The sequence below is a fragment of the Gallinula chloropus genome, assembly GCF_964237585.1.
Source record: "Gallinula chloropus genome assembly, chromosome: 1".
Lineage (NCBI taxonomy): Eukaryota > Metazoa > Chordata > Aves > Gruiformes > Rallidae > Gallinula > Gallinula chloropus.
The window spans coordinates 212,290,808-212,315,501 of record NC_140085.1 but is presented as its reverse complement, the minus strand read 5'-3'; the positions used below and the strand labels follow the sequence as shown (position 1 = coordinate 212,315,501).

Genomic DNA, 24,694 nt, shown 5'->3' with positions numbered 1-24,694 from the left:
ACCTCAACTCTGCAGAAGAAAAAACACATAGGCCTCAAAAATATTAAAGAAAATGCTGATGAATATCATGTAAGTTTCGAAAATTAAGTTAAAAATCACTGCTAATTGTACATGGTATTTCATAAGGAGGAAGAAAAGCACATTGAAAGTGGCTGTGAAACAAACGTAAAATTACTCCACATCTCCTGTAAATGTTTGCTTTGACAAACTCAGATCAAAAACCTACTTGTCATTCCAGTTACTGCATAAAAATAATGAAAAGTGCACTTTTAGAAGGGAGGCTCAGGAGTGCTCCACCTAGTCTTTCTTTATGCTCTTTCCATTGTAACAGCTCTTTTGTTTCGTTCACATGAAAAAGGATGAGCCCAGTACCACATGCTGAATAAAAAACTATGTGACAAAACATCTGTTTGGTTTCAAATACAGGCTTTTCCTCACTCACTCTGACTCTTGCCCCTCTCGCATCCATGTCATGTACTGCTCTGGCCTGGTGATAGCTATGGAGGGGAATCAACTTGTTAAAAGGGCAGACACTGGCAGGACAAGGGGGAATGGATTAAAACTAAAGGAAGGAAGGTTTAGATTAGATATTAGGGGGAAGTTTTTTACAAAGAGAGTGGTGAGGGGCTGGAACAGGCTGCCCAGAGAGGTGGTGGATGCCCCGTCCCTGGAGGTGTTCAAGGCCAGGTTGGATGGTGCCCTGGGCAGCCTTGTGTAGCTCCAGGCCTGGAGGTTGGTGTCCCTACCTGTGTCAGGGGGGTTGGAGCTCTCTGATCCTTGGGGTCCCTTCCAACCCAGACCATTCTATGATTCTATGTCATCACATCAGGTATTAAAGGCTAATTTTTGCTTGACTATCGCATTCTCTGCAAAAGGCACCTTTTAACTATGCTGTCTACCAACAAAAATAAGATGTGAACACTCAGAAATTTTGGTCACAAGAATGTTTAATCTGAAGTTACTGATGTATCAGAAAAAATGATGAAACAAGCCAAAGAAATAGCAAATTGAGAGACACTTGCTGTTGTTTCTGATACAGAATGGCCTCTGATCCCATGGCGTTGCTGATGTCAGGGCCCAGCAGGGCTGGCAGCAGCAGCTGGGCCTGGCCATGAGGACAGCAGGACAGGGCCTGACAGCCAGGGTCTGTCCTCCACTGCTCAGTGAAGGCAGGGGCAGCCCCAGCCTTCAGGCATCTCTGGGATGGGCCAAGGCCAGGCAGGGCTGTGGGGAGCTGGAGACCAGCCCTGCTGCACTGTGACAGGGACCAACAGCTCTGGGAGCTGTAATGGGGCCCTGGGCTGTGGGCACAGGTAAGCAAGGCCCAGAGAAGGTCATTAAGGATTGTCAGAGTCCTCAGAGCCCAGATTGCTAGTTACCAATTCAAAGTAATGTGACCTAATTTAATCAAAGCTATAGGAAACCCTTATCAGTTGATTCAAATACATTTATAGTTGTAATTGCAGGGCTGCTTCAGGCACAGCTGAGAGGTCTAAAGAGGAACCATGTTTCTCTTAACCCTCAAACAGCCCATGGAAATAAAAAGGCAGCTGCTGACCCTGGGTATAGTCTGCTATCTCACAGCCACTGCTGCTTTAAGGTCAAGTAGCTACTTAATGAAGGTAGATATGTGTTTATTTTCATAGAATAGAACAACAGAGAGGAAAGGTATATTTTTGAAGTGAACTCAAGAAATTCTTAAGACTGAAAGTATTTAATTTTCTTTAAAACCCCTTTATTTTAGGCTTTCTTAGCTATGTATTTATCTCAAAGGTTGTAGCTGTATCGTAAAAGGTGTGTCCCCAGGTGACTTAATCTGAAGCTTTTTCCTCACTGTTACTGGTATCAATCTGACAGACTTCCAAGAAGGATGCCAGGGTGGCCTTGCAAACAGCCTTCACTGTTCTCTTTCTACAAGTATGATGGCCACAAAAGTCATAGCCTTCACCCATGCTACACACCCAGCTAAGGAAATAAGACCTTATTGAGCAGATTTCTAAATTGGGAAGGTAACTACAGGAAATATTTATGTTTTTCTCATTTTTTCATGCTAGCAGATATGCAAGATCAAGTATGGCATAAATGAAGCTGTCTGATGTATAACTGTACTGTGCCAGACTCAGCCCAGAAAACAGCACATAAATTTAAACTTCAAAACACAGCAATCCTGATTTAGTGCCTCACTGACTTCAAACATGATCCTGAAAGCCTGCAAAGGATGAAGCTCTTGCAAAAATATGGAAAGATACCTCTTCAATTGCTAAGTTACCTGGCACGAACACTACCAAAGCAAATTCTCAATTTTCCTTCAGTCCTTTCATGATGACAGACCAGTAGTAAGGCTGGCCTGAGATGACTGTATTATGAGTTTAATTTTTTGTATAGTAGTAATAACCAATATCTTTGACACAAAAATGTGATTATGAGTATGGGGTAGGTTCTGTGCTATATTTGCAAGTGTTGGTCAACATATGATATACTACAACAGTCTTAGAGACCTCAGATTGAATTTGCCTTTCAGTATTAAATATTCTTAGCAATTTCAACCATCATATGCACTGTTGACTAACCTCCTACTACACCCATGCAGTAGTGAGGCCCAGAGGCATTGAGCATCCTGGAGAGTTTTGCTGTCAGAAAGAGATATGAAGCCTCAAACAGTATTCTGCCCACACAGCCAGCTGTGGAAACCCTGAGATCACTGAGAAAGCTCCTGCTGACACTGCCCATCTCTGAAATATATCAGTGTTTTTATAGATCTGTTTCTAAATGCAAATGCCTATGCCAATGGTTATGCAAGAATATGTCTTTTTTCTTCCTGGTTCCAAAAATGGAATGAACTTCTGTCCTCTGTCTTGTATGGAAACTGGAATCTGACCCAGGGTGCATCCTGTTTCCATCCTTCTGTGCCTGCCAGGATTACCTCTGAAATCTTTCTATCTGTCTCTTCCTCAAACTCTTTCTCCAACAATGTTTTTCATACTCTTATTTCTCAACTCTGTTATTACAATTCTATGATATGTCCCTCTCATCTACAGAGAAGATACTTTACCTGTTTATCACAGACTGAATCACATAAACCTTTCTAAGTCCTTCAAGAAGATAATGGTCCTGAGGTTGAAGATTAGCCACCCTAGAAAGACAAGTACTCTACACTGTTCAGAACTTGGTTCTGCAACAGGTGTTAGTCTGCAATAACTAGAGGAGGATATTATTATTCCCATGGTGAAGGGAATAACAGTGAGTGGAAGGAGAAGTGAAGGTTCTTTTTGCTTTCAGAGTTGCCTTTGCTGTATTTGATGGCTTCCATCTTCAGTACAGAAGCTTGATTTTTCCTACATTTTTCTGCCTTCACATCCTTTCAGTACAGAAGAAGAGCTTGCTTTTTTTATGGATGGTACCTCCCAGGCTTAGCTGTCTCTGCTAGGAGAAAGAACAAGCTTATCTGGTCCAGCTTCACCTTGGGCAGAGCCAGGGTCTGTGAAGGGTTTGGTAAGGCTGGTCTGTACTCAGGAGAGCTGGTAAAGTTCCAACAAAAGGTGCTTAGTGAAGGAGAGGAACCTGAACATACACAAGTCTGTGGGACCTGATGAGATGCATCCCAGAGTCCTGAAGGAGTGCATTAGATACAGAATGATGATATTATGAACTACAAACTCGTTAGGGTTGGGATAAATGGCCCACATGTTTTACAGGGTTTTGAATTTTTACAGAACTCCACAAACACTAGTGGAATGAAACAGTTATATAAATGATTAGTGACATAATCCTTGAGTGATACGATGTGACACCAAAGCGATAGGGACAGATGACAAAGGGCATCTGGCATGTTTGGAGCCTCCACAGAAGAAAGCTGTAGGAAGGATAATTTTGTATGGAGAAAACAATCAGCATTTTCAATATATACTCACATCAGGTTATTAAAATAAAATAATCTTCCTTTCAATTTATCACACACATACTGAGTGGATAGTTAGCACAGAGAAAGGCAGTTTGTCTTTCCTCTTTTCCATTAATTTCTGTCTTCCTGATAGGAACTTCTGTCTGTGTGCTGTGAAGAAACAGGGCTCCAAAGGCCCTGTGTATGCCAAAGTACTCAGGAGGACCTCAAGTGCAAAACTGTGTAAGGCCAATGTGTCTCATACATGAGAACAGAGGAGTCATTCCTCACGTGATACAGCTGGACTTTCAGTCCAGTAAACCAGCAAAGTCTACATTACAGCTGTGTGATAAAGCTGCTTCATATTATTACAGCCTAAATAAACCTTATTAGTTAATTCCTAGTTTAATCCCAGCTGGTAACTGAGCACCAGGAAGCCACTCGCTCACCTCTCCCCCCACAGTGGGATGGGGAGGAAAATGGAAAAAAAACTTGTGGGTTGAGAAAATGACAGTGTAATAGGCTAATGAAGGAAGATAATATTATTATAATTATGCTAGGCTATGCTATAACTAAGGCACAAATGCAATTGCTCACAACCTGCAAGAAAAAACCCCTAATGCCCAGTCTGTTTCTGAGCAGCAATCCCACCTCCCAGCCAGCTATGGCAAGGAATATCCCTTTGGCCAGTCTGGGTCAGCTCTCCTGGCTCAGCTCTCCCAGCTTCTTGTGCAGTTGGCAGAGCATGAAAAGCTGAAAAGTCCTTGACTTAGTGTAAATACTACACCTACCTAGCAACAACTAAACACATCAGTGTGTTATCAAGATTATTCTCATACTAAATCCAAAACACAGCACTTTACCAGCTACTAGGAAGAAAATTAACTCTGTCCCAGCAGAAACCAGGACAGTTAATCACAGCGCAGCCCTCAAAACCCCAAACCTCTTCTCCTTCTTTATCTCCAAAGTTTGCACTCAGCATATTTCTTCTGCGAAGCCTAAAGAAAGTGAAGCCTAGAGTAAAGCCAATTGGTAGCAGCACCACTCTACACATTGGTTGTCCACTAAAACAAACTTGAATTATTCTTGCCCTTCCCAGCCACCTGCTTGGCTGTTACTGCCAGCTCTGTTTTAATACAGGGCTATGTTGCAACGCCTTTGAGCTTCTGGAGTCCTGTGTCCAGACCTGGGGCCCCCAATACAAGAAGGATGTGGAACTGTTGGAGAGGGTTCAGAGGAGCCACAAGGATGATTAGAGGGCTGGAGCACCTGCCCTACAAAGAGAGGCTGAGGGAACTGGGCTTGTTCAGCCTGGAGAAGAGAAGGCTGTGGGGGGACCTCATTGCAGCCTTCCAGTACCTGAAGGGAACATACAAACAGGAGGGGAATCAACTTGTTCAAAGGGTAGACACTGGCAGGACAAGGGGGAATGGATTAAAACTAAAGGAAGGAAGGTTTAGATTAGATCTTAGGGGGAAGTTTTTTAGAGAGAGAGTGGTGAGGGGCTGGAACAGGCTGCCCAGAGAGGTGGTGGACGCCCCATCCCTGGAGGTGTTCAAGGCCAGGTTGGATGGGGCCCTGGGCAGCCTTGTGTAGCTCCAGGCTGGAGGTTGGTGTCCCTGGCTGTGGCAGGGGGGTTGGAGCTCTGTGATCCTTGGGGTCCCTTCCAACCCATGCCATTCTATGATTCTATGATTCTTCTAATGAAATGGAATAAACACACTAGTATCAATCACATCCCTGCTTTTAGGGTTTTTTTTCCATATCTACCTAAGAGAAAGCTACAGGCTGAATACATGGATACGCTGAGAGTCTTAATCCTGTAATGAGTAAATTCGGTCCTTGAGTGCAGTATTTAGAGAGATCCTGAGTTTAGACAAGCTCAGTAAAAGAAGATGCTTGCGGGAGAAAAGCGTAATGAAAGTTTACCAACAGCTAAATTAACCATTAACCACTGTCAATGCCTGTAGCTCGCTCTGTTTTATCAATGTCTACAGCTGTGTGTAAGTAGGGCTGAGAGCTGTATTTAAAGATTAGCCTGATCAGTATGCACAGGATGAATTATTACCCTAAGTGATAATCAACAGCCCTAAAAAGGGAACTATTTTTCTGGGTTTTTTCCCTTACAGTGTTAAGATATGTAAACACTTCTTTATCATTTGAACTGGCAAAAATATTTTCCTGGATTCCTCATTCTGGATTCATTTTAAGGTCACTGCTGTTTGTAAAAAATCAGCAGTAACAAAATATCAACTTGTGTTTGCAAATGAAGCAATGCAAAGAAGGTTTACAGTATAAACTGATAAAAATGTAAATATGGATGCAATGAGCTGTGAAAAAAGGTCTGCAGGAAAATTCTTCATACTCATTATAAAGGTGAACAATTATTTACATAAAAGGAGGAGGAAATTATTAAAGGTTATCAAGAAGAAATTACTTACATTTCATTTATGTGAATTTAATTTTATAAACTGGAAAATCCCTTTTAATTGATTCTGCTGCCAAGTACCTTTAATTTGGATTAATATAACTTGACAATATGGTACAGTAGTTTAATCATTAAAAATTAGCCACATAATTATGAACTTAATGTAATTATTGAAATTATTGAAATATGTGTTATATTTCAGACCCTAAAAAGGTGAAAAAAAAATGACCTGAAAATCCACATAAAATATTCCTCAGACAAAGCAAAATAAAAAAACCAACCAAAAATCACTTCTGGAAACAAAAGGTTTCCATTCTAACTCGTTAAAGACTTAGCAGTGGAGAGCTGACATTAGATTCATGCCTAGAAAACATTAACTGGGGAGTGTGGTTTTTAATGATGATCGCTGCCAGATCCAGTAACCAGAATGTGAAATCGTACTTGGTTGACAGCCAAGGCAGCAGGAGGAGTAGGTGACATTGCCCTCTGCTTTCTCTGCTGCTGGAATCTTGCTATCCCAGCCGAGATTTCTTGGGGCTGCAGGAGGGGGGTGGGTGCTGTGCCCTTCAACTGCTCCCCTAGCAAACAGCAAAATACTTGTTGTGCCTTGCTAGCACCTGCAGCTCATGGCAGGACACAAACCTGTTTCTCCCCATAGATGTCAGAACACTGTACTTTACAGTTGGGGTCTGTGTACATCACCAAAAAAAAGAAAAAAGAAGAATTGGGAATATCAAAGAGGCACATGGAACCCAATGAAACTGCAAGGAAAATTCATTAAAAAACCCAGTAATGATAATCAGAAAGGATAACCAGGCCAAATGTGTGTACAGGAAGAAATATCTAGGCAAAGAATATATCAGTAAGTCTTTAATCCTGTAGTAACTTCAGATCTTGAATCTGAGCTAGACTTGTGATAAGAGAGAGGAAAAGGCAATTATGTTATAAACAGATCATTTTAGCTTCTCTAAAAGATATCTTAAGTTTTCATCTCTCATTATAAAATTAAACTGTCATACCTTGTAATGACTTGAGAATTCAAACTAGAAGCATCTCAGTGTTAGAGCACTTTGCAAGTTTGATTTCCTTTGAAGTGCATTTGAATTTAATTAGAACAGAATCTTCAAAGAGCTTACCATCTGACTACCTATTGTGAAAAAAGGCCAAAGGGTGGCTCTGCACCTCCAATTTACAATCTTTGCCTCACAAAGCCCTGGGACTCCCTGGTCCCAATTCTAGTCAGTAGAGTAGAAATGTGGGAACAAAGCTGCTAAACATCCAACAGCCACTCCACAAAAAGGGTGAATTTAACCCCCTAGCCATTATTCCAGAATAATTTTTGCCGTTTTTCCCTTGTCACTTCTTTCATTACAACCTAATTATTTCAAGATCATTTTGACTGAATGTCTACAAAAACCTGCTTACCCATTTGTCACAGTCACCCTCAAGTAGCAGCATGCCATGGCTTGTAAGTCCTATTAGTATTAATAAGACAGGAGTATGCCACTGAATTATTGTTAGTGTCTCACAGTTAGACCCCTGAAAGAAATACATTCTGAAAATGCTGACAAGAAGGTGCCACTACAGTCTCCTGTCATATTTTCATATTCTACATGGAATTTACCGAATGAAATTTCACTGAACAACCACTAAGATAGGACAAGATCAATATCCATAGTTTCACAAAGAGACAAAACCAATATATCAACACAAAGCAACCCAAAATCATTTTAACACAAGGTGAAATGGGAATAAAGCAGTCACTGGTTCATATCCATGACTAAAAGATTACATGATAATGCAGAGTAACAGAGATGCCACAGAGAAATTATGTTCTCAGTCCTTGCCTTTTTATTGTTTCCCTGATCTTGTAAAGCCATTTTACAACACAATTTTGAGGGTGTTCACTCTGTGTCACATGAAGACTGGATGGTAACTTCTCAGAATGCTTCTGGTATTTTTTTTAAAAGGGTCTATCAGTTTATTTTATTTTTGGGGATTTTGGGGGGGGGGGGGGGGGGGAGGGGAAACACATGAAAGAAAATGTATCTTTGTCAATATACTCCTTCCTGTCAGCTTTCTTTGTGCTATCTCCAAATTATGTAAGATATTTTTGTCATCTTCCATCTACCTAATGTTTCAGAGGAAAGTCCTGAAAAACTTTTCAAGCAGCAAATGCTTTTGGATCTAAATAAAGGCAGAAAGCTAAAGAGACATCATCAGAACCAAGACAAGCTTAAATTCACTGTTCAGAACATCCAGATCTGAAATTAGAGAACTGAACTAAGTACTTGGACACTGTGCTTTATAACAAAAATGCTGTAAGATTTTATAAGAAATCCCTTACAGCTTAGAAACACAAGTTGCTGGTTATTTTTATTGTTATTTTTAATTTTTACCTTGTTAAACAATAGGTTATAGAACTAGTCTTCCCTCTATCAAAATAAAAAGGGTGTACAGAAAATGTAGTCTCAGATTAAAGTAGCAGACTCACAGAAAGAAGTTCAGTTGCATAAGACAATTTGGAACAGACATACTTGTATGTTAAATTTGGCTAAAATATAAAAAATGACTGCTCTCTCACTGGCTGTGCAAGACCTTGTAATGTAGCTCATTTTTCAAATGCTTTTTCATATCTGGAAAAGAGGTGCTGGAGCACTTTCTTAGGCTAGGAAGTCTACCACTGTCAGAACTAAAATAGGAACCAGGCAGCACTATTCATTTCCATGCTTTGGCTGAAAACTGGTAACGTTCAGAAATACATTTTTTTAATCCTATTTCAGCATTTTCTGATTTATTTTGCCCCAAGTGTCCGCTCTCCCAGCTGTGAAATCTGTGCTGGCTGAGTCCTCTTTTGCCTCTCAATAACATTAACACGTGTCCATACTGCAAACAGAAATAAAATACCCATTCCTTTTCATGTCACCCCTTGGGCATATCTTGCATGCCTCTGTCCTCTCCCACAACCTCCTAACTGCCACAGTAGCATATCTTACAGTTTAGGAAACACTATCAAACTCCAACGCAGATTACAAGCAAAATACTCTGCATGGCACGGCAAGCAGGGCTTGTTTAAAAATAACCTCAGAGCAAAGCACACAGATCCTGAAAGAGTTTCTTTTTACTCACAAGAGGTTCTGCCATGATGATGCGAATCTTGCGTTCAGCCTGAGTGGTGAAGTTGACAAACAAGCTCTTCAGGACGTATTCGCCTGGTTTGCTGTCTGGGTCAACGTTGATAGGCAACATGGCTGGGGGTCCTTTTTCTCTCTGTGTGCCAGAAACAGGTGGGACGGGTGGCTTGATGTATCCGTTACCAACTGGAGAAGCTGAAATGTAGGAAAGACACATTTATTCTGGGTAATTCCAGAGTTCTTAACTTTTCCAGAGCATCCCAGCGGCCCGCTACACTGCCAAAGCAAAACCAGAGGCTAGCTGATAATTGAAGAAATGCACAATACACAAACTCAACTACCCTGGTATAGTTAGGGGTAAATTTACATAATCCAGACTGGAGGAAGGAATCAAAGATGAAATCTTATGTGTTAAAATTCAGTAGCATTTACTATGCACTGTAAAAATTCAGTAGTATTTACTATGCAGTGTAACACTCAATCCTCTGTTTTTACATTGCAATAAAACCACTAATACCTAACATCCTCATTTCTTATCCTTTATCTTGCAGGTCAGATCTGTAACTCAGGAGCCAAATACCAAATTTATTCTCCATTGCTGTTCAAACTGACCTACACTTGCAAAAGTCAGGAGTCTGATCTTTTGACTAAGGGACATTGTGAAGGGCCTGATTTCTCCCCTCATTTATACTGAGGTCAATCAAGAATGACACTGTTAAAAACAATGACATTTCACCAATGTAAATCCTATATGAAAAGTCAGACATTACATTTTCTCCATGGCCATTTTCTCTCATTTGGCACTTGTGTGATCACATCTGGAATACCATGACCAGTTTTAGGCTCCCCCATACAAGAATGACATTGCTAATTTGGAGCAAGGCCAAGGCAGGACCATGAAGATGGTCAGGGACTTAGATGATTGTTACAGCTTGGGAGGGCTGGACTGGTTCAACCTTTAGAAAAGAAGGCTAAGGGGAGATCTTACTGCATTCTCGAGCTACCTGATGCAGTACAGCAAATATGGAGCCAGACTATTCTTCCACTATCTGGAATTCTGCTGTGAGGGGGTGATCATAGAATCACAGAATCACTAAGGTTGGAAAAGACCTCCCAGATCTTCTAGTCCAACCATCCCCCTCACTAAACCACATCCCTAGGTGCTTCATCCAACCTTTCCTTAAACACCCCGAGGGACAGTGACTCCACCACCTCCCTGGGCAACACATACCGATGCCCAATCCCTCTTTCTGTGAAGAAATGTCTCCTAATTTCTAACCTGAACCCCCCCTGGTGCAACTTGCAGCCATTCCCTCTCTTGTCCTATTGCTACTTATCTGCGAGAAGAGGATGACTCCCAGCTCACCACAACCTCCTTTCAGGGAGCTGTAGAGAATGATCAAAAATGGTACAGGTTGTCCACAGAAATAGTAGAAATTCCACTCTGGGAGACAGTCCAAACTTTACTGGGTAGGGCCCTGAGAAACCTCTCTAGTTGGTGAGCAGAGGTTGGACTAATCATCCTCCAGAGACCCCTTCCCATGTTTCTATGAATTCCACATAACCAATACCAAGTATTATGCACCAGGCTTAGATCAACTTAGTGTTTTGCTGTGAAATTAAAAAAAATAAATAAAACTGCAGTCCTATGAAACAAACCCTCATTAATTCAAATATTACCATTCTATGCATAACATTTCCAAAACAAAATCCTCAAGCTTAGCTCTTTTTTGGCAACAAAAGTCCTCTCTGCTCTTCAGGCAAGTTCTGATAGCACCCTGTGTGAGCTTTGCCAGAGCCTTTCAAAGTCACAAATGAAGAAACAGTGGGAAGACCAGTCATTAGCCACTCCGAATGCAATGTAAGTGTCGTAACACCCCTGAGCTGCTGGTGATTGGGACAGAGGTGCTTTAATGCAATACAAACTGTGGAAAATATTCTGAACTAATACCATTATAGCAATTCCCCACAGCACTGAATTCCAGAGCGTTACACTGCATGTTGCATCCCAGCTGCAAAGTAAGAAAGAAGAATGAACTACAATGCTGGATGCCACATATCCACTGCCTTTAGCCTTTTCCTAAAGCAGAACAGAACTTAATAAATTCAGATAAAATAAGACATAGAACGTATGTGCAGAATAACTGAACTGCCAGAAAGGGGGTTCCATGCTCTAAGCTGGATTCTTCTTTTCTCCTTTTGGCTTTTAGAATTAAGTCCTTGGTTCTTCCTGTACCTTTCAAACCTCCTTCTTGGTAACAAAAGTTGACTTAACTGCTTGCCTGGAGCATCTCCCCTATGAGGAAAGGCTGAGTGAGCTGGGACTGTTCAGCCTGGAGAAAAGAAGACTAAGGGGGGACCTTATGAATGTTTATAAATATCTGAAGCAGGGGATGCAGGGGGAATGGGCAGCCCCTTTTCATTGCTCTGTGGAGACAGGACAAGGGGCAATGGCTGCAAGTTGTAGCACAGGAAGTTCCACACCAACCTGGGGAAGAACTTTTCCCCAGTGAGGGTGCCAGAGCCCTGGGACAGGCTGCCCAGGGAGATGGTGGAGTCTCCATCTCTGGAGAGATTCCAGCCCCGTCTGGACGCCTGTCTGTGCAATATGAGCTGGGGAGCTGCTTTGGCAGGGGGGTTGGACCCCATGAGCTCTCCAGGTCCTTTACAACCCCTATGATTCTGTGATTCTATGATACTCCTGAAAGTAACCATCAGCTATTAACTACAGGAGATTCTTTTGAGAGTAAATGAGACTTTTAGGTCTTTCCTGAATACTTTAATCCTTCATTGCTGTAAAAAAAAGGGGGAAAATGTCCCAGACTACATTATAATTTGAATATATTCACAATGTAGCAGAATCAGACCTCAAATGCATGCATTGAAAAATAAAAAAGATATATGCTGTAGAAAAAGAGACCATATTTTCTTTCAGAAAAATCAGCGTAGAAGTCCACTACTTTACTATAATGCAAGATAGAAAAGCTTTTGTTCATGTAACACATGAACACACACATCCAACCTTTAGTCCTGCCTGGTAAGGTATGCCACCACTCTTTAGCACAGCAGCATCACTTCTTTCACTCCAATAGATGTTTCCTGCTGGATTTGTTTCCTGCAAAGTTTCACTTGATTTTTGAGAGCAAAAGCATTTTCAGAGGCTTTTGTTGGCATCACGACTCTTAGCATAAAACTGAGTGTATTGAACAGTTCTGCATTTATATTATATAAATCTCTCTCTAAAAATACCCTGTTGTTCTTAATAATAATCTACTTCAAAGTAATGACAAAAGAGCCACCAGAGAAGAGGGGAGATGCTGCTGCTCTCCTGTCATCACCTAAAAGGCAGTGAGATGCAGAAGATCACATGCAAATTTATTGGGACAATAGGGATATACAGGGTAATGGAAATTTCTATGCAAAATCAGGAGTCAGTTTACTGTCAGAATATTTTTACAATCATTAATGTAGTTGCCAAATATGAGTTTTTGACTGGCTCACCTCTATCTGTGAAAGCAGTTTCATCACCAAGTTCTGAGGAAAAACGTGGGGGTATTTTTTTGTGAGCAATTAAACCAATTTTCTTAAGGATTCATGTCCTTTGCATAGTAAAAGCCTTGTCCTCCCTGCTGCCATCATCTGAAGCTCCCCAGTCGTTCCCAATCTCCCAGCCAAGCTCTGTGCCAGGGCAGGCAGGCTGCCCATCAGCCAGCCTCTCCCGAGCTGAACAGAGCCCGTCTGGGCCGCCCACTGCTCTCTGGCCAGTGCACCCACCCAGGGTCCCTGTTGAAGGAATCTGTGGGAATCTAATCAAACATAAACTTGCCTTCTGTTCCTCTTGGCAATTTCTGTTCAAAATTTGCTATGAAGCGACATGCAGGAGGGATGGAAGGCAGGAAGGAAGGAAAGCAGCGTGTAAGATCATGCACGCTTCACATCCTTACATAATTAAGTTTAAGTGATACTAGTCACACTACTTGGGAGCTTCCACCCTTATCTTTAATCATCCTGGCATTTAGCCAGGATTTTGAGACTGGGATTTAAAACTACTCAGTCATTGTTTGCAGGAAGCCTTTTAAAAACAAATGCTTTTAGGTTTGGGACACAGGCTGATCTTATTGTTTTCCAGGCATGTGACTGAAAAATCAATTCTTTGCACACTGTAATAGAGAAATCCAACTATATGTGATTTTTCAGTTCAAAATCTCTTTCCTAGCTGTTCCCTGAAATACAGGACTGTACAGCCTTCCCCCCCAAAGGAAAGAAAAAGGATATCCTGGGAGTTAACATCTATCATTGCTATAGCAATTACAGCAGTTAGAGAAATAACTGACATATGACATTGATTTTGTTCAAATTTTTAAAAGACAATTTTGTGGCAGCTAACTCTGTTTAAGCATCTTCAGTGTGAAAGTTAAGACTGATAACAGTGTGAGGGTTCTGAGTTGATCATGAGCTGGTCATGAACTGTTACACACAGGTTTGGCTTTCTAATGCACCTTTTCAGTTCCATTATCTCAAGCATTTGCCTATGCTTCATATTTGCACCACAAAAATCTCACCCAGTGCCTAGACTGTCACTGACCTCTCCACTGATGAGGTATGAACTTTAACAGAATGTAGTTGTTTTTCCTAGACTGAGTGCCCTACGAAGCTCATTAAAAAGTTTCCTCTGAGACATAAAACTAGAAATCAGACTGAAAAGTTAAGAAATTGCTGCAATGAAGTCATCCATTTCATTGACAGATTATGTTTTTTTTATCTGGTTTCAAAATAATAATGTTCTAGAAAAATACCAGAGAGGAAGACTGAAACACTTAAGTTTGAAGTCCCAAGGCATTGTAGGCCACCACACAAGTACTGCAGGGAACTAAACCCTTCACCTAGACACAAGTAGCTCATTCCTAAGGAGAATGAATGGCAGTGCCCATGCAGGAGACCATGGAAATCCTGATGCTCGAGATCCCTGCAGTAAGGAATCTGTGGGTCAGTTTTTAGGAAGCTGTACACATATTTAAAGCTCCTCTCCCAGGAAAAGCTGTAAAAATGATTAACTATGCTTGATCAGCTATAAGATGCCTGTACCATTTTTGGGTTAAAATTCTGAGGGCTACTTCTCTCAAACAACCCATTTTCTTGTTTCCAAGAACATGCTCCCTATTTTTCTGCTGTATTTGCATTAAGATGCATTTCAAATTAGACTATTTTCCTACAGAATATTTTAATTTAGTGCAGGCTATAAGATTTTTTCTCAATGTTTTGTATTTTTAGAAAATGAAAAGCAAGGATTAAATATGGAAGTAGCAATGCAATAACATTTATGGATGTCACCACTACCATACACTATTGCCAGGAAAAGGATTACTGAATGAAAATCAATGTGGTTTGGGGTTTTCTTTTTCCCCTTTTATTGATAATTTCCCTGATCAGAGAAACAGCTGTAAAAATCATGGTAGTTTTGACACATACACACGCTCACCAAGCCGATAATAGGGACAAGTACAAAATTAAATTATCACAAGAGAGTCTCTGCTATATTTACACCACAGGTATTTTTCTTAAAGAGCAGAGATGAAGCAAAACAACAGAACCCCAATACACAAGCCAAGGTCTGTGCTACACTGGATACAACTCCAGCCACACACAGTTACTGAACTTGCAGTCTCTTTAAGCAGAAGAAACAGAGGTGGTGTTTTCTTTAGTTAACCCTGTGCAACACACACCTCAGTGACAACAAACAAACCAACACCACAAACCAAAACCCGGATTTGGAGTATTTTCATACCTACCCAGCCCCTTTATGAAGCCGATCACACTGGATTTCCTCCAACATGCTACTGTAATATCCATGAGCCCGTGAATGCCCGAAAGGTTCCACTCCTTCCCTTAGAAAAGTCAGAATCCTTTTCTAACTAAGCTTAGAAAGAAAATCTCTTGTTTCATAAGCCTGTCTCATACTTTGCTAGAAATTTTTCCGCATTGAGGAAGAAATTTCTTTTGTATTTTGGGGTTTTTGTTTTAATAGACAAGAGCTGAAGACCTACAATGTGTGAGCTGGAACAGGCCTGCAGATCAGATCAGCCTCTTAATAACCAAAGGAGTAATTTTTAGCTTCAGCATATGATGATGACCACTCAGGAGTGGCTGCATGTCTATATTTATCCACAAGTACATACTCTGCTGACAGATTAGTGAAACTACTTTAGGCACTCCAAGAACATGAGACAGGATAATGGTGTTTGACATAAACAAACCATGCATATCAAACACACGTATTATCATACAATCCAAGCCCAAAGCTCTTAGTATAGAAATGCAAAGCGCAGAGACAGCACAGGATGGGGTTTGGTTTGTAACTAAGGTCTTTTGGCCAAAAGTGAATAGAGTTTAAATTCCTTGAGATAAAACCAATGCCATATCTTTTCTTTTTCCATGCCAAGAGTCAGTGAAAAACTACATATCTTTAAGGATGATTATACATCTCTGAAGTAACAATGAAGAAAATTTGCCTTGTTTTAAAACTGCAATTTTGCTATTAAAAAACCCCCACATTATTAAATAAAGTATAAAGAAGTTAATTGACATGGTACATGTACCAAAGTTACCCAAATTTGGCTTTTTCATCCTTTGAAGGAGAACATTCCCAATTAGTTTGAGCTTGAGAGACATAAAGAATAAAATTCCAGGGAAACTTTTGCTGAAAGAAACAAACTCAAAGTCTAGAAGATTCATTTTTATCTTGGAAAATGGAGCTGTGAGATTCTCAAAACAAATGTTATTCCAGCATATTAGCATGATGTGGTAGTAGCACTATTTTAATACAAACTTTATTTGCATAATCCACTTGCATGTTTCAACCAAAAATAACCATAAAGCCATAAAGTTAACCAATAAAGCATAGTATTAATGCCTTGCAATATAGACAATAGGAAATACATTTAAAGCATAGGACTTTATGATGAGCAATTGATGCTACCAGTGTGTGATCTTTTTGTGTTTCTAATCCTCTCTTAGGAGGATTTGCTTTAAAAAATGGAAGACCAAGAGAATTCACATCTGAGTCCCACATCCGGATTATTTGGAAAGTGAAGTGTAAATTTTGGTGGTACCACTGTTGGGAATCAATTTCATGCAGAATGAATATTGGCCCACATGTTCTGTTTACTGCTTATTTCCCATTTTTTTACTAAAATAGTGGACAAACCAGGGAGATAAAGCGACCCCTCTGCACGTGCTTACCTAAATACAATTTAAACAAAGTATTAAAATAAATGTAAAGAAACTAGATTGTGTATCCTACAGCAATTCTAAGGTCTATATAAAAGCTGCTGTGTGAATCTGCCATAAGCAGTAGCACTGCAGGCATAGCTTTCCTCCTCTAGAGCTGGAAACCATTTACACTTCTGCTGGTAGAGATGCTGACATGCATTCTCCTAGCCATGGACAGATCTGTAATTACCATTTGCATACGTGAGTCCCAGGCAGAGAGTATCTATCTACTGTGGTGCTTTCACATTACAGTAGCTGCAAAGCTTCCTCTATTTTAACAAAAAATGTAAAATAAGCAGTAAACAAAAGATGTAGGCGAATATATTGGATGAGATTGATTCCCTGTGATGGCTCATTTGCAGGTGACAGAATTCTTTGCAATCTCCAAGTTGTCTCCAAAATGACAAATAATAGAAATGTCAGTCAACCTGTATTTTAAAACTCCAGACTGTGAACACTCTCTAAAACTGTTGTTCAAGCAGCTACTGGGAGAATACACCAGGTCACTCTGCACAGCTCTCCTGACACAAGAACATGACATGAAGCTGTCCCAACTCATCCCCTTTCAAAAGGCTATTTCATCTAAATACAAGAGTCTTCATGAAGAGTTACTTTGATTGAGCAATTAGATAGATGGTCTGCAATGTAACAAAGAGAAAACCAAACAAGTCCATGCAAAACCTAAGTCAGGGCGATGCCAGAAGAAATACTATCCAGTCTAGAAGATAAAATAGAAGAGGCCATGAGGTCAGCAAGGAAAAGTATAAAAGAAATTCAAGATTCTGGAGCAGAACGTCTCATTCTGAAAACAAGCCTGAAGGGAGTAACACATTTGGGAGGATTTCCAAAAAAGTGGTGAGAAATGACCTGAGGTCTCCCAAATGGAAATTCTCAAACTACTTGATTACGCTGAAACTGTAAGGGAGAGAAGGTTAATGTATAAACTTCAGCCTCTGCTGTTTCTTTACTCAGGAGAGTAATTTATGTGAAATGGCATGGGGGAAGAGAAAGGAAGAAGATCTCTTCAGTGATAAAGGTAGTTTAAATTATTTCTGTCCCAAGACTTACTGAAAAAATCATAGAATCATAGAATTGTAGGGGTTGGAAAGGACCTCAAGAGATCATTGGGTCGAACCCCCCTGCCAAAGCAGCTCCCTAGGACATAGCACTCAGATAGGCGTCCAGACAGGTCTTGAATCTCTCCAGAGATGGAGACTCCACCACCTCCCTGGGCAGCCTGTCCCAGGGCTCTGGCACCCTCACTGGGGAAAAGTTCTTCCGCATGTTGGTGCGGAACTTCCTGTGCTCCAACTTGCAGCCATTGCCAGGTTGAGTTATATCTGTTCCAATCTCTGCAGAATAATTGTTAAACTACAGAAGACAGTCACAACCCCTGCAGATTTGGATGAGCAACCCTTCTCCAAATCTTTTATTCCCTTTACCACAGCAAGAGAGGGCAAATTCTAGATGGAACACAATGAACAGCAAAGCCAGAAAACAGGAGACTAATTAGTGCAGCCACTAAGAAGCGGCAGAGTAGCCAATAAAGTGTAAGCTTTGGCCAACCCAACTACTCTAGCCAAGAAAAAGGAGGCTTGAAATTCATGTGTGACTGTGCATGTGCACACACATGCCGTTCATCAATTTATGTTGCCTGGAAAGGAGAAGGCTGAGGGGGGACCTCATTGCAGCCTTCCAGTACCTGAAGGGAACATACAAACAGGAGGGGAATCAACTTGTTCAAAGGGTAGACACTGGCAGGACAAGGGGGAATGGACTAAAGCTAAAGGAAGGAAAGTTTAGATTAGATTTTAGGGGGAAGATTTTACAGAGAGAGTGGTGAGGGGCTGGAACAGGGTGCCCAGAGAGGGGGTGGATGCCCCGTCCCTGGGGGTGTTCAAGGCCAGGTTGGATGGGGCCCTGGGCAACCTTGTGTAGCTCCAGGCCTGGAGGTTGGTGTCCCTGCCTGTGTCAGGGGGGTTGGAGCTCTGTGATCCTTGGGGTCCCTTCCAACCCAGACCATTCTATGATTCTGTGATTATGTCTTCAGGTATGTCATAAAACATTAGGCCCACAAAACAGCCTGTATGATAACCTTGGTGGGTCTGAACACATCAGGATATAAGGCCTACTCCTTATAGTAAGCCCATTCTGCACTGCCCTGAATCCAGAACTGGGCCTCAGAACAAGTCCCACATGTAGTCATTTCTTAGCAACTAGATCCAGCCTCTGCAGGATAGAAACAAAAAACAGCACCCATGAAAACAAATATATTGCTACTCAGTAAGCCTGATTGATGCTAAAATAGCACTTTTGGGGATGCTCTTCTCTGCATGTCTACAAAGAGCTCAATTGCTCGTTCCACTCAGAGACCTTTAGGAAGCAGCCATCTTCTGAAATGAATCCTATTGGGAAATAACCAGTTCAACACAGATAACTTTGCTCAAGCTCAGAGAAACATTAGCACAGTCCTTACACATGTGTACAGGTTTTATTTGAAGTGGATGTACGTGAAGTGCTTCAAAGCTAGAAGCTAAGGATCTTGTTCAGTCTGGTACCTTGGAAACTGTTGGTGTGGCTTTTCTAGCCACTAGCAACCTTCTGGCCCTCATCCCAGTGGATGGCAGGTAGGGGTTAAGCTTTGTAACACTTAGATGTGCACTTCTATTCTATGCAAGAGAGGGGTAACTGATATGAGACCCAGCAACAGAAAGCAGTGAGTGCAACCCGTTTCCCCTCTTGCGAAAGGCCACCCGTCTGTACGCAGGGGATTAGAGAATGTCAACTGCCAAAAGAAACAAACAAACAGGAAATCCTGTCATATATGTCCATCCACTCTTGAACGTCCTTTTCACTGACTTGGCAATGCTCCTAGTAACTATGACCCTGTAAGATGTAGCCTTTCCCTCTCCCTTTCTCCTAAATTGCAGGTCAGGGGTTGAGCAGCTGAGCAACGTTCTCTGGGTTCTTACCTCAGGTCCCTGCAAGACATCTGTGTGAGGCAGGATAGCCATTCCCCTTCCTACCCATTCTCTTTGTTCACCATCTATTTTTCTGCTTATTTTCCCCTAGATCATTATTGTCTTGTTTACATATAGCACTGTGCTGAAGATATGTGTGAACCCAGGCACGTAACACCAAGATTTTTAACTGGACTGGTCCTAGAATTTGCTTTATTTCAGATTTAATTCTGAAGAAGCTAGCTGACATGGGAAATCCTGTGGACAATCCCAAAGCAATTTCCAGTTGCCATATCAATGTTCCACTTGGGGATGACTTCTCAGTAAGGAACGTACCTGTGTTGCTTCTGATGGGAACCAAATCAAACACAAAGACTTCTCATTTACTGTGTTTTAAAGGGTAATGACACACTGTCTCTTTGAAGGCTGACTTGAGATTGACAATATACTTTCAAAATCTTGGTATCTTTCCTAGACAACTTCAAAAGTTTTGTTATCTTTGCCACTTATTCCAAAAGTAAAGACTCCAAATAAGGGTGGAACGATAGATTCAGATCATATTTTTCAAATGAATAGATGAAGTGATTTTAAAAAAAAAGATTTAAACAAAGAAAATGGTTAATTTCTGAAACACCACCACAATTTCTTTGGGATCAATGAGAGCTTCAAAAGCATTTTATTTCAAATGAAGATGTCAATACTCTTTTATACTTTTTCCTGCACTAGGGGGAAAAAGCTAACATCCATTCCAGTTTTGTTGGATCAGAAAATAGCTTCCTGTAAGACCTCTAGATGGACGTTTTGATGGGTTTGCTTTCCTTTTCAGAGACAGGGAGCTGAAGATGTTCCCATCATTTTGTGGTTGATGGGTGTTAGCGGGAGAATTATTTTTAGGGAACCTGGGAAAGTGCCAAGAAAGCACAAAGCTAAAAGAGTCCAAAAGAGAAGGAACACTTATTTCCAAAAGAGGGACCAGCAAACAAGGGAGGATGTGACCTCCATCTTCCTTCCCTATACATTTTTCTCTTGGAGAGAGCATGTTTTTCCTTTTCTCCTTAAATGTTTTACAATAAAACTGTCAATTTGGATATGATGGAATTGTGTCTGACTCCTATTCCACTTTCAATAGCTACCTCAGATGTTCAAAAGGGAGCCTTCCCTGAATTTTTGTTGCCTCTTTGTCCACACTTGCTCTTCCAAACCACTGATAAAAGTTGCTTCATTCTGTTAAAAACTCACATGTTTCACTGGAATGAAAACAGCGTATCAATGTTGCTCAGAAGGGCAACCAGGCTGGGGAAGGGGCTGGAGGGCAAATCCTCTAAGGAGCGGCTGAGGGAGCTGGGGCTGTTTAGCCTGGAGAAGAGGAGGCTGAGAGGAGACCTTCTCCCCACCTACAACTACCTTGAAGGGAGGTTGTAGAGAGGTGGGTGATGGTCTCTTTAGCCAGGTGACAAGAGATAGGATCCTGGAACAAGCTGCCCAGGGAGGGGGTTGAGTCACCTTCCCTGGATGTGTTCAGAGAAAGGGTTGATGAGGTACTTAGGGATCTGGTTTAGCTTAGGATGGGAATGGTTGGACTTGATCTTCAAAGGTCTTTTCCAACCTTGTGATTCTGTGATTCTGTGACTGCGGCTTCCCTGCAATGTACACATGTGAATGGAAACCTGAGTGTGTTGGAATGCCCTTGTGCAAACATAAGCAGTGTGCTACTACTGATGCACAAAAAGGACCAGGCTGTAGCTCATTTACCTCTGAAACTGCATGGTCTGAACTGTCCAAAGGCTAAGAGCTGATTTCCTAAGGAGTTTTGCTTATTTCATGCCATAATAAATATGATGTCATGTGTAGTTATGCTTCAAAGTCTAGTACTACACTGAAGAAAAACCTTTAAGACTGCAGTTGCTTCCTTGACCTGTATTCTGATCCACAGGCTGTACTCCATGCTGTCTTTGAAGGAAAGGTTCAAAGTTAGCCACCTACAAGCCAGACACTGAGTTTAATCTAGCCACCTAGGCTCCGAGTAGAGTAAATGGAGAGAGACTGACATTTCTAGGTGATTCATCATATCCTTCTTGGATTCTTAGCTTAAGACAGAATAAATTGCTTTCCAGAGGTGCCTATCACTTGTCAGTGATTACTGAAGGAGAACTGACAACAAGGACACGCATCCAAGGTTATAAGAGATGACTCCCACTCTGAAGTCTGTTTACTCCTCAAGCGCATCTTGTGGAGACTGAACTGCGCCGTGGTGCACTTCAGCTGCTGCTGGCTGGGATTCGTCCCCTGGCTGGTGTGGGTGGCAAGTGGCACAACACCAGGAGGAAACCAAGACACAAGCTGGCACTGTGAACTGGCAGGCTAAAGCTTCACAGGCCAAGACAACTTCCACAAGATTTTGTGCAGGTTTCTGTGATGGGATCACAGGAGAGCTTGTGAATAAGGAGAGGAAGTCAGACACCCATTCACGTTTCCCTCTGCGGTGGGGAATACCAAGTAACATCTGTACAAAGAAAAATGAGGGGAAAGATATTGCAGCCAAAATCTGGATTGATAATTATCATTATCAATCCCCTACTCTACATCTGATTGAATCATTACTGTCATTACTTAATACTGGCTGCAGCAGCACACTCACAACATTGTCTATCTTCTTTATGAAGTTAAACGCTACTTGGCCTCTTTCCTTTCAGACAAACCAACACAGGATGTGTCATCTTTTATTAGCCCCACACCATTATGATGCTGTAGCATGTCACAACCCTTTATTAACCACTCTTATTAGCAACTCTTTCTTGTAAAGTGGAGTTCACGTGTTTCTTAGCCACAAACCTAAACACCAGTGTAAATGTTTGCCGCTTGAATGGACTCAGACTCTGGGACACAAATATTTCTCATGGTGACTTTGAAATATAAAACCAGCAGGGACAAGATAAGGATTTCAGGCCCCACCTGGAGTATTGTGTCCAGTTCTGGGCTCCCTGGGATAAAAAGGACAGGGATCCCCTGGAGAGAGTCCAGAGGAGGGCTACGAAGATGATGAAGGGCCTGGAGCATCTCCCCTATGAGGAGAGGCTGAATAAGCTGGGGCTGTTCAGTCTTGAGAAGAGAAGACTAAGGGGGGATCTAATTAATGTCTTTAAGTATCTTAAGCATGGAATGCAGGGGGAATGGGCAGCCCCTTTTCAGTGTCTGTGGAGACAGGACAAGGGGCAATGGCTGCAAGTTGGAGCACAGGAAGTTCCACAACAACATGGGGAAGAACTTTTCCCCAGTGAGGGTGCCAGAGCCCTGGGACAGGCTGCCCAGGGAGGTGGTGGAGTCTCCATCTCTGGAGAGATTCCAGCCCCGTCTGGACGCCTGTCTGTGCAATATGAGCTGGGGAGCTGCTTTGGCAGGGGGGTTGGACCCCATGAGCTCTCCAGGTCCCTTCCAACCCCTACAATTCTGTAATTCTGTGATTTATATCATCCACATGAGCACAGTGAAGGCTTCTGAAAGCTTGGCTTGAGTATAGCTGCCTACTGAAAAACTTTCACTTGAACAGATGACAGGAGCATGAGGAATTCTGCTGCTGTCCAAGGGACCCTCTGCATGACAAGATAACTGAAAATACCAAACACAACATGGACAGGACATCACTCTCATGCTGGTCAGTGGCCCATGACAGAAAACTCTTTCCATATATTAAAATGTCTAAATGTTTTAGAATAAGTGACTGCAGAAATACATTGTTAAATTTGGAAAAGAACAGGTACCTACAGAGGCAACTCTGCACCAGCTGGTTATGAAAAGAAAGAATCCCAAGTTTAACATTGGATTTTCCAAATAAACAGCTTAAACACAGAGAAAGCAGAGTAATTCCTCAGAAAAGCTGAAGAGCCTAATTACATTTGAAAATAATAAAAAGATTCCTTTTATGGGGGTATTCAAAGGGAAGTTTGGTGTTTCTGAGGGATGTGGTGAAACTAATGCTCTATCAGCTTTTCTTACGAGTGTCAGCAAGGACAATCCAGGCAAGTGCAACACAGCTCATCTGATATTCATCCACAAATGGTGGTATTTGATTAATAAAGAACCAAAGTATTACAATACATCACTATAAGCACAGGTTTATGGAAAGCAGAACTTAAGACACGTGTGTATATATATATATACACATATATATGTATATATTAAAAGCTTATGAGCTTATAAATCTGGTTAACAAGGTTAAAAGTGCAGTCCTGTATTTCTGTTTGGCAACTGAATTGGTATTTTATCAACCTTTAAAATGAGAACAGGGAAAAAAAATGAAATTTTCACAACACAGGTAGGTTAAAAGTGAGGTAATACACTCCTCAGCATGGATTAGCAGAGAATTATACCCCAATGAGTGCACTTCCAGTGGAGGTCCAGAGGCCAGCTTTAGGTCCTGTTCCATTTATCATGTTAAGGACACAAAAGAAAAACATTCTGATAAAGTTTACAGGCAAAGCACAAATTAAGAGTGACAGAAAAAATAGCTAAAAGGTCCTAGTTTGAATAGCATTTTGAAAACTAAATGCCAGCAAAGCACATGTGAGGTATTAATTCTAACCTATGGAGAACTGCATAGCCAGAGACAAAGAGCACACGCTGCCCAGACAGAACAGAACAAGGCTTTCTATTCCTGGGGAGCACTGATTATGAAGAAAGGCCTGAGACCAGGATGACTAATGTGTGGAAAACAGGCTGCTATTCTTGTGACCTGAAGAGCTATGGAGAGCCTTTTCAAGCAGGATAAACAAAAGCAAAAGCAGGGAAGCTCTACTGCTTCACTGTCAGTGTCCCTGCAGCCACTGGTGGATGCTGAGTCCTGGTACTGTGTCTGCTACTTGAGGAAGATGCTGATGAACTAGAGGACAGTTGGGAAATGCAGCTATAACTAATGACTGGGAAACTTGCCTTAAAGCTTAGTTTAGTTTGACCATGAGACTGTTACACAGTCACTTAATCATATCCTCTCTGATTGCACCTACATTGGCACCTATCTGCAAAACAT

General features: G+C 41.5%; 1 protein-coding gene across 2 annotated transcripts in view; it reads right to left on the bottom strand.

The window, feature by feature from the left end:
• Positions 1–24,694, bottom strand: part of FRY (FRY microtubule binding protein) — a 179,370-nt gene that overhangs the window by 136,992 nt on the left and 17,684 nt on the right. For both annotated transcript variants that reach the window (XM_084279472.1, XM_084279471.1), the window contains exon 2: positions 9,438–9,637. In XM_084279472.1, the coding sequence (XP_084135598.1) occupies positions 9,438–9,637 (200 nt within the window). The remainder of the gene's footprint in view (positions 1–9,437; positions 9,638–24,694) is intronic.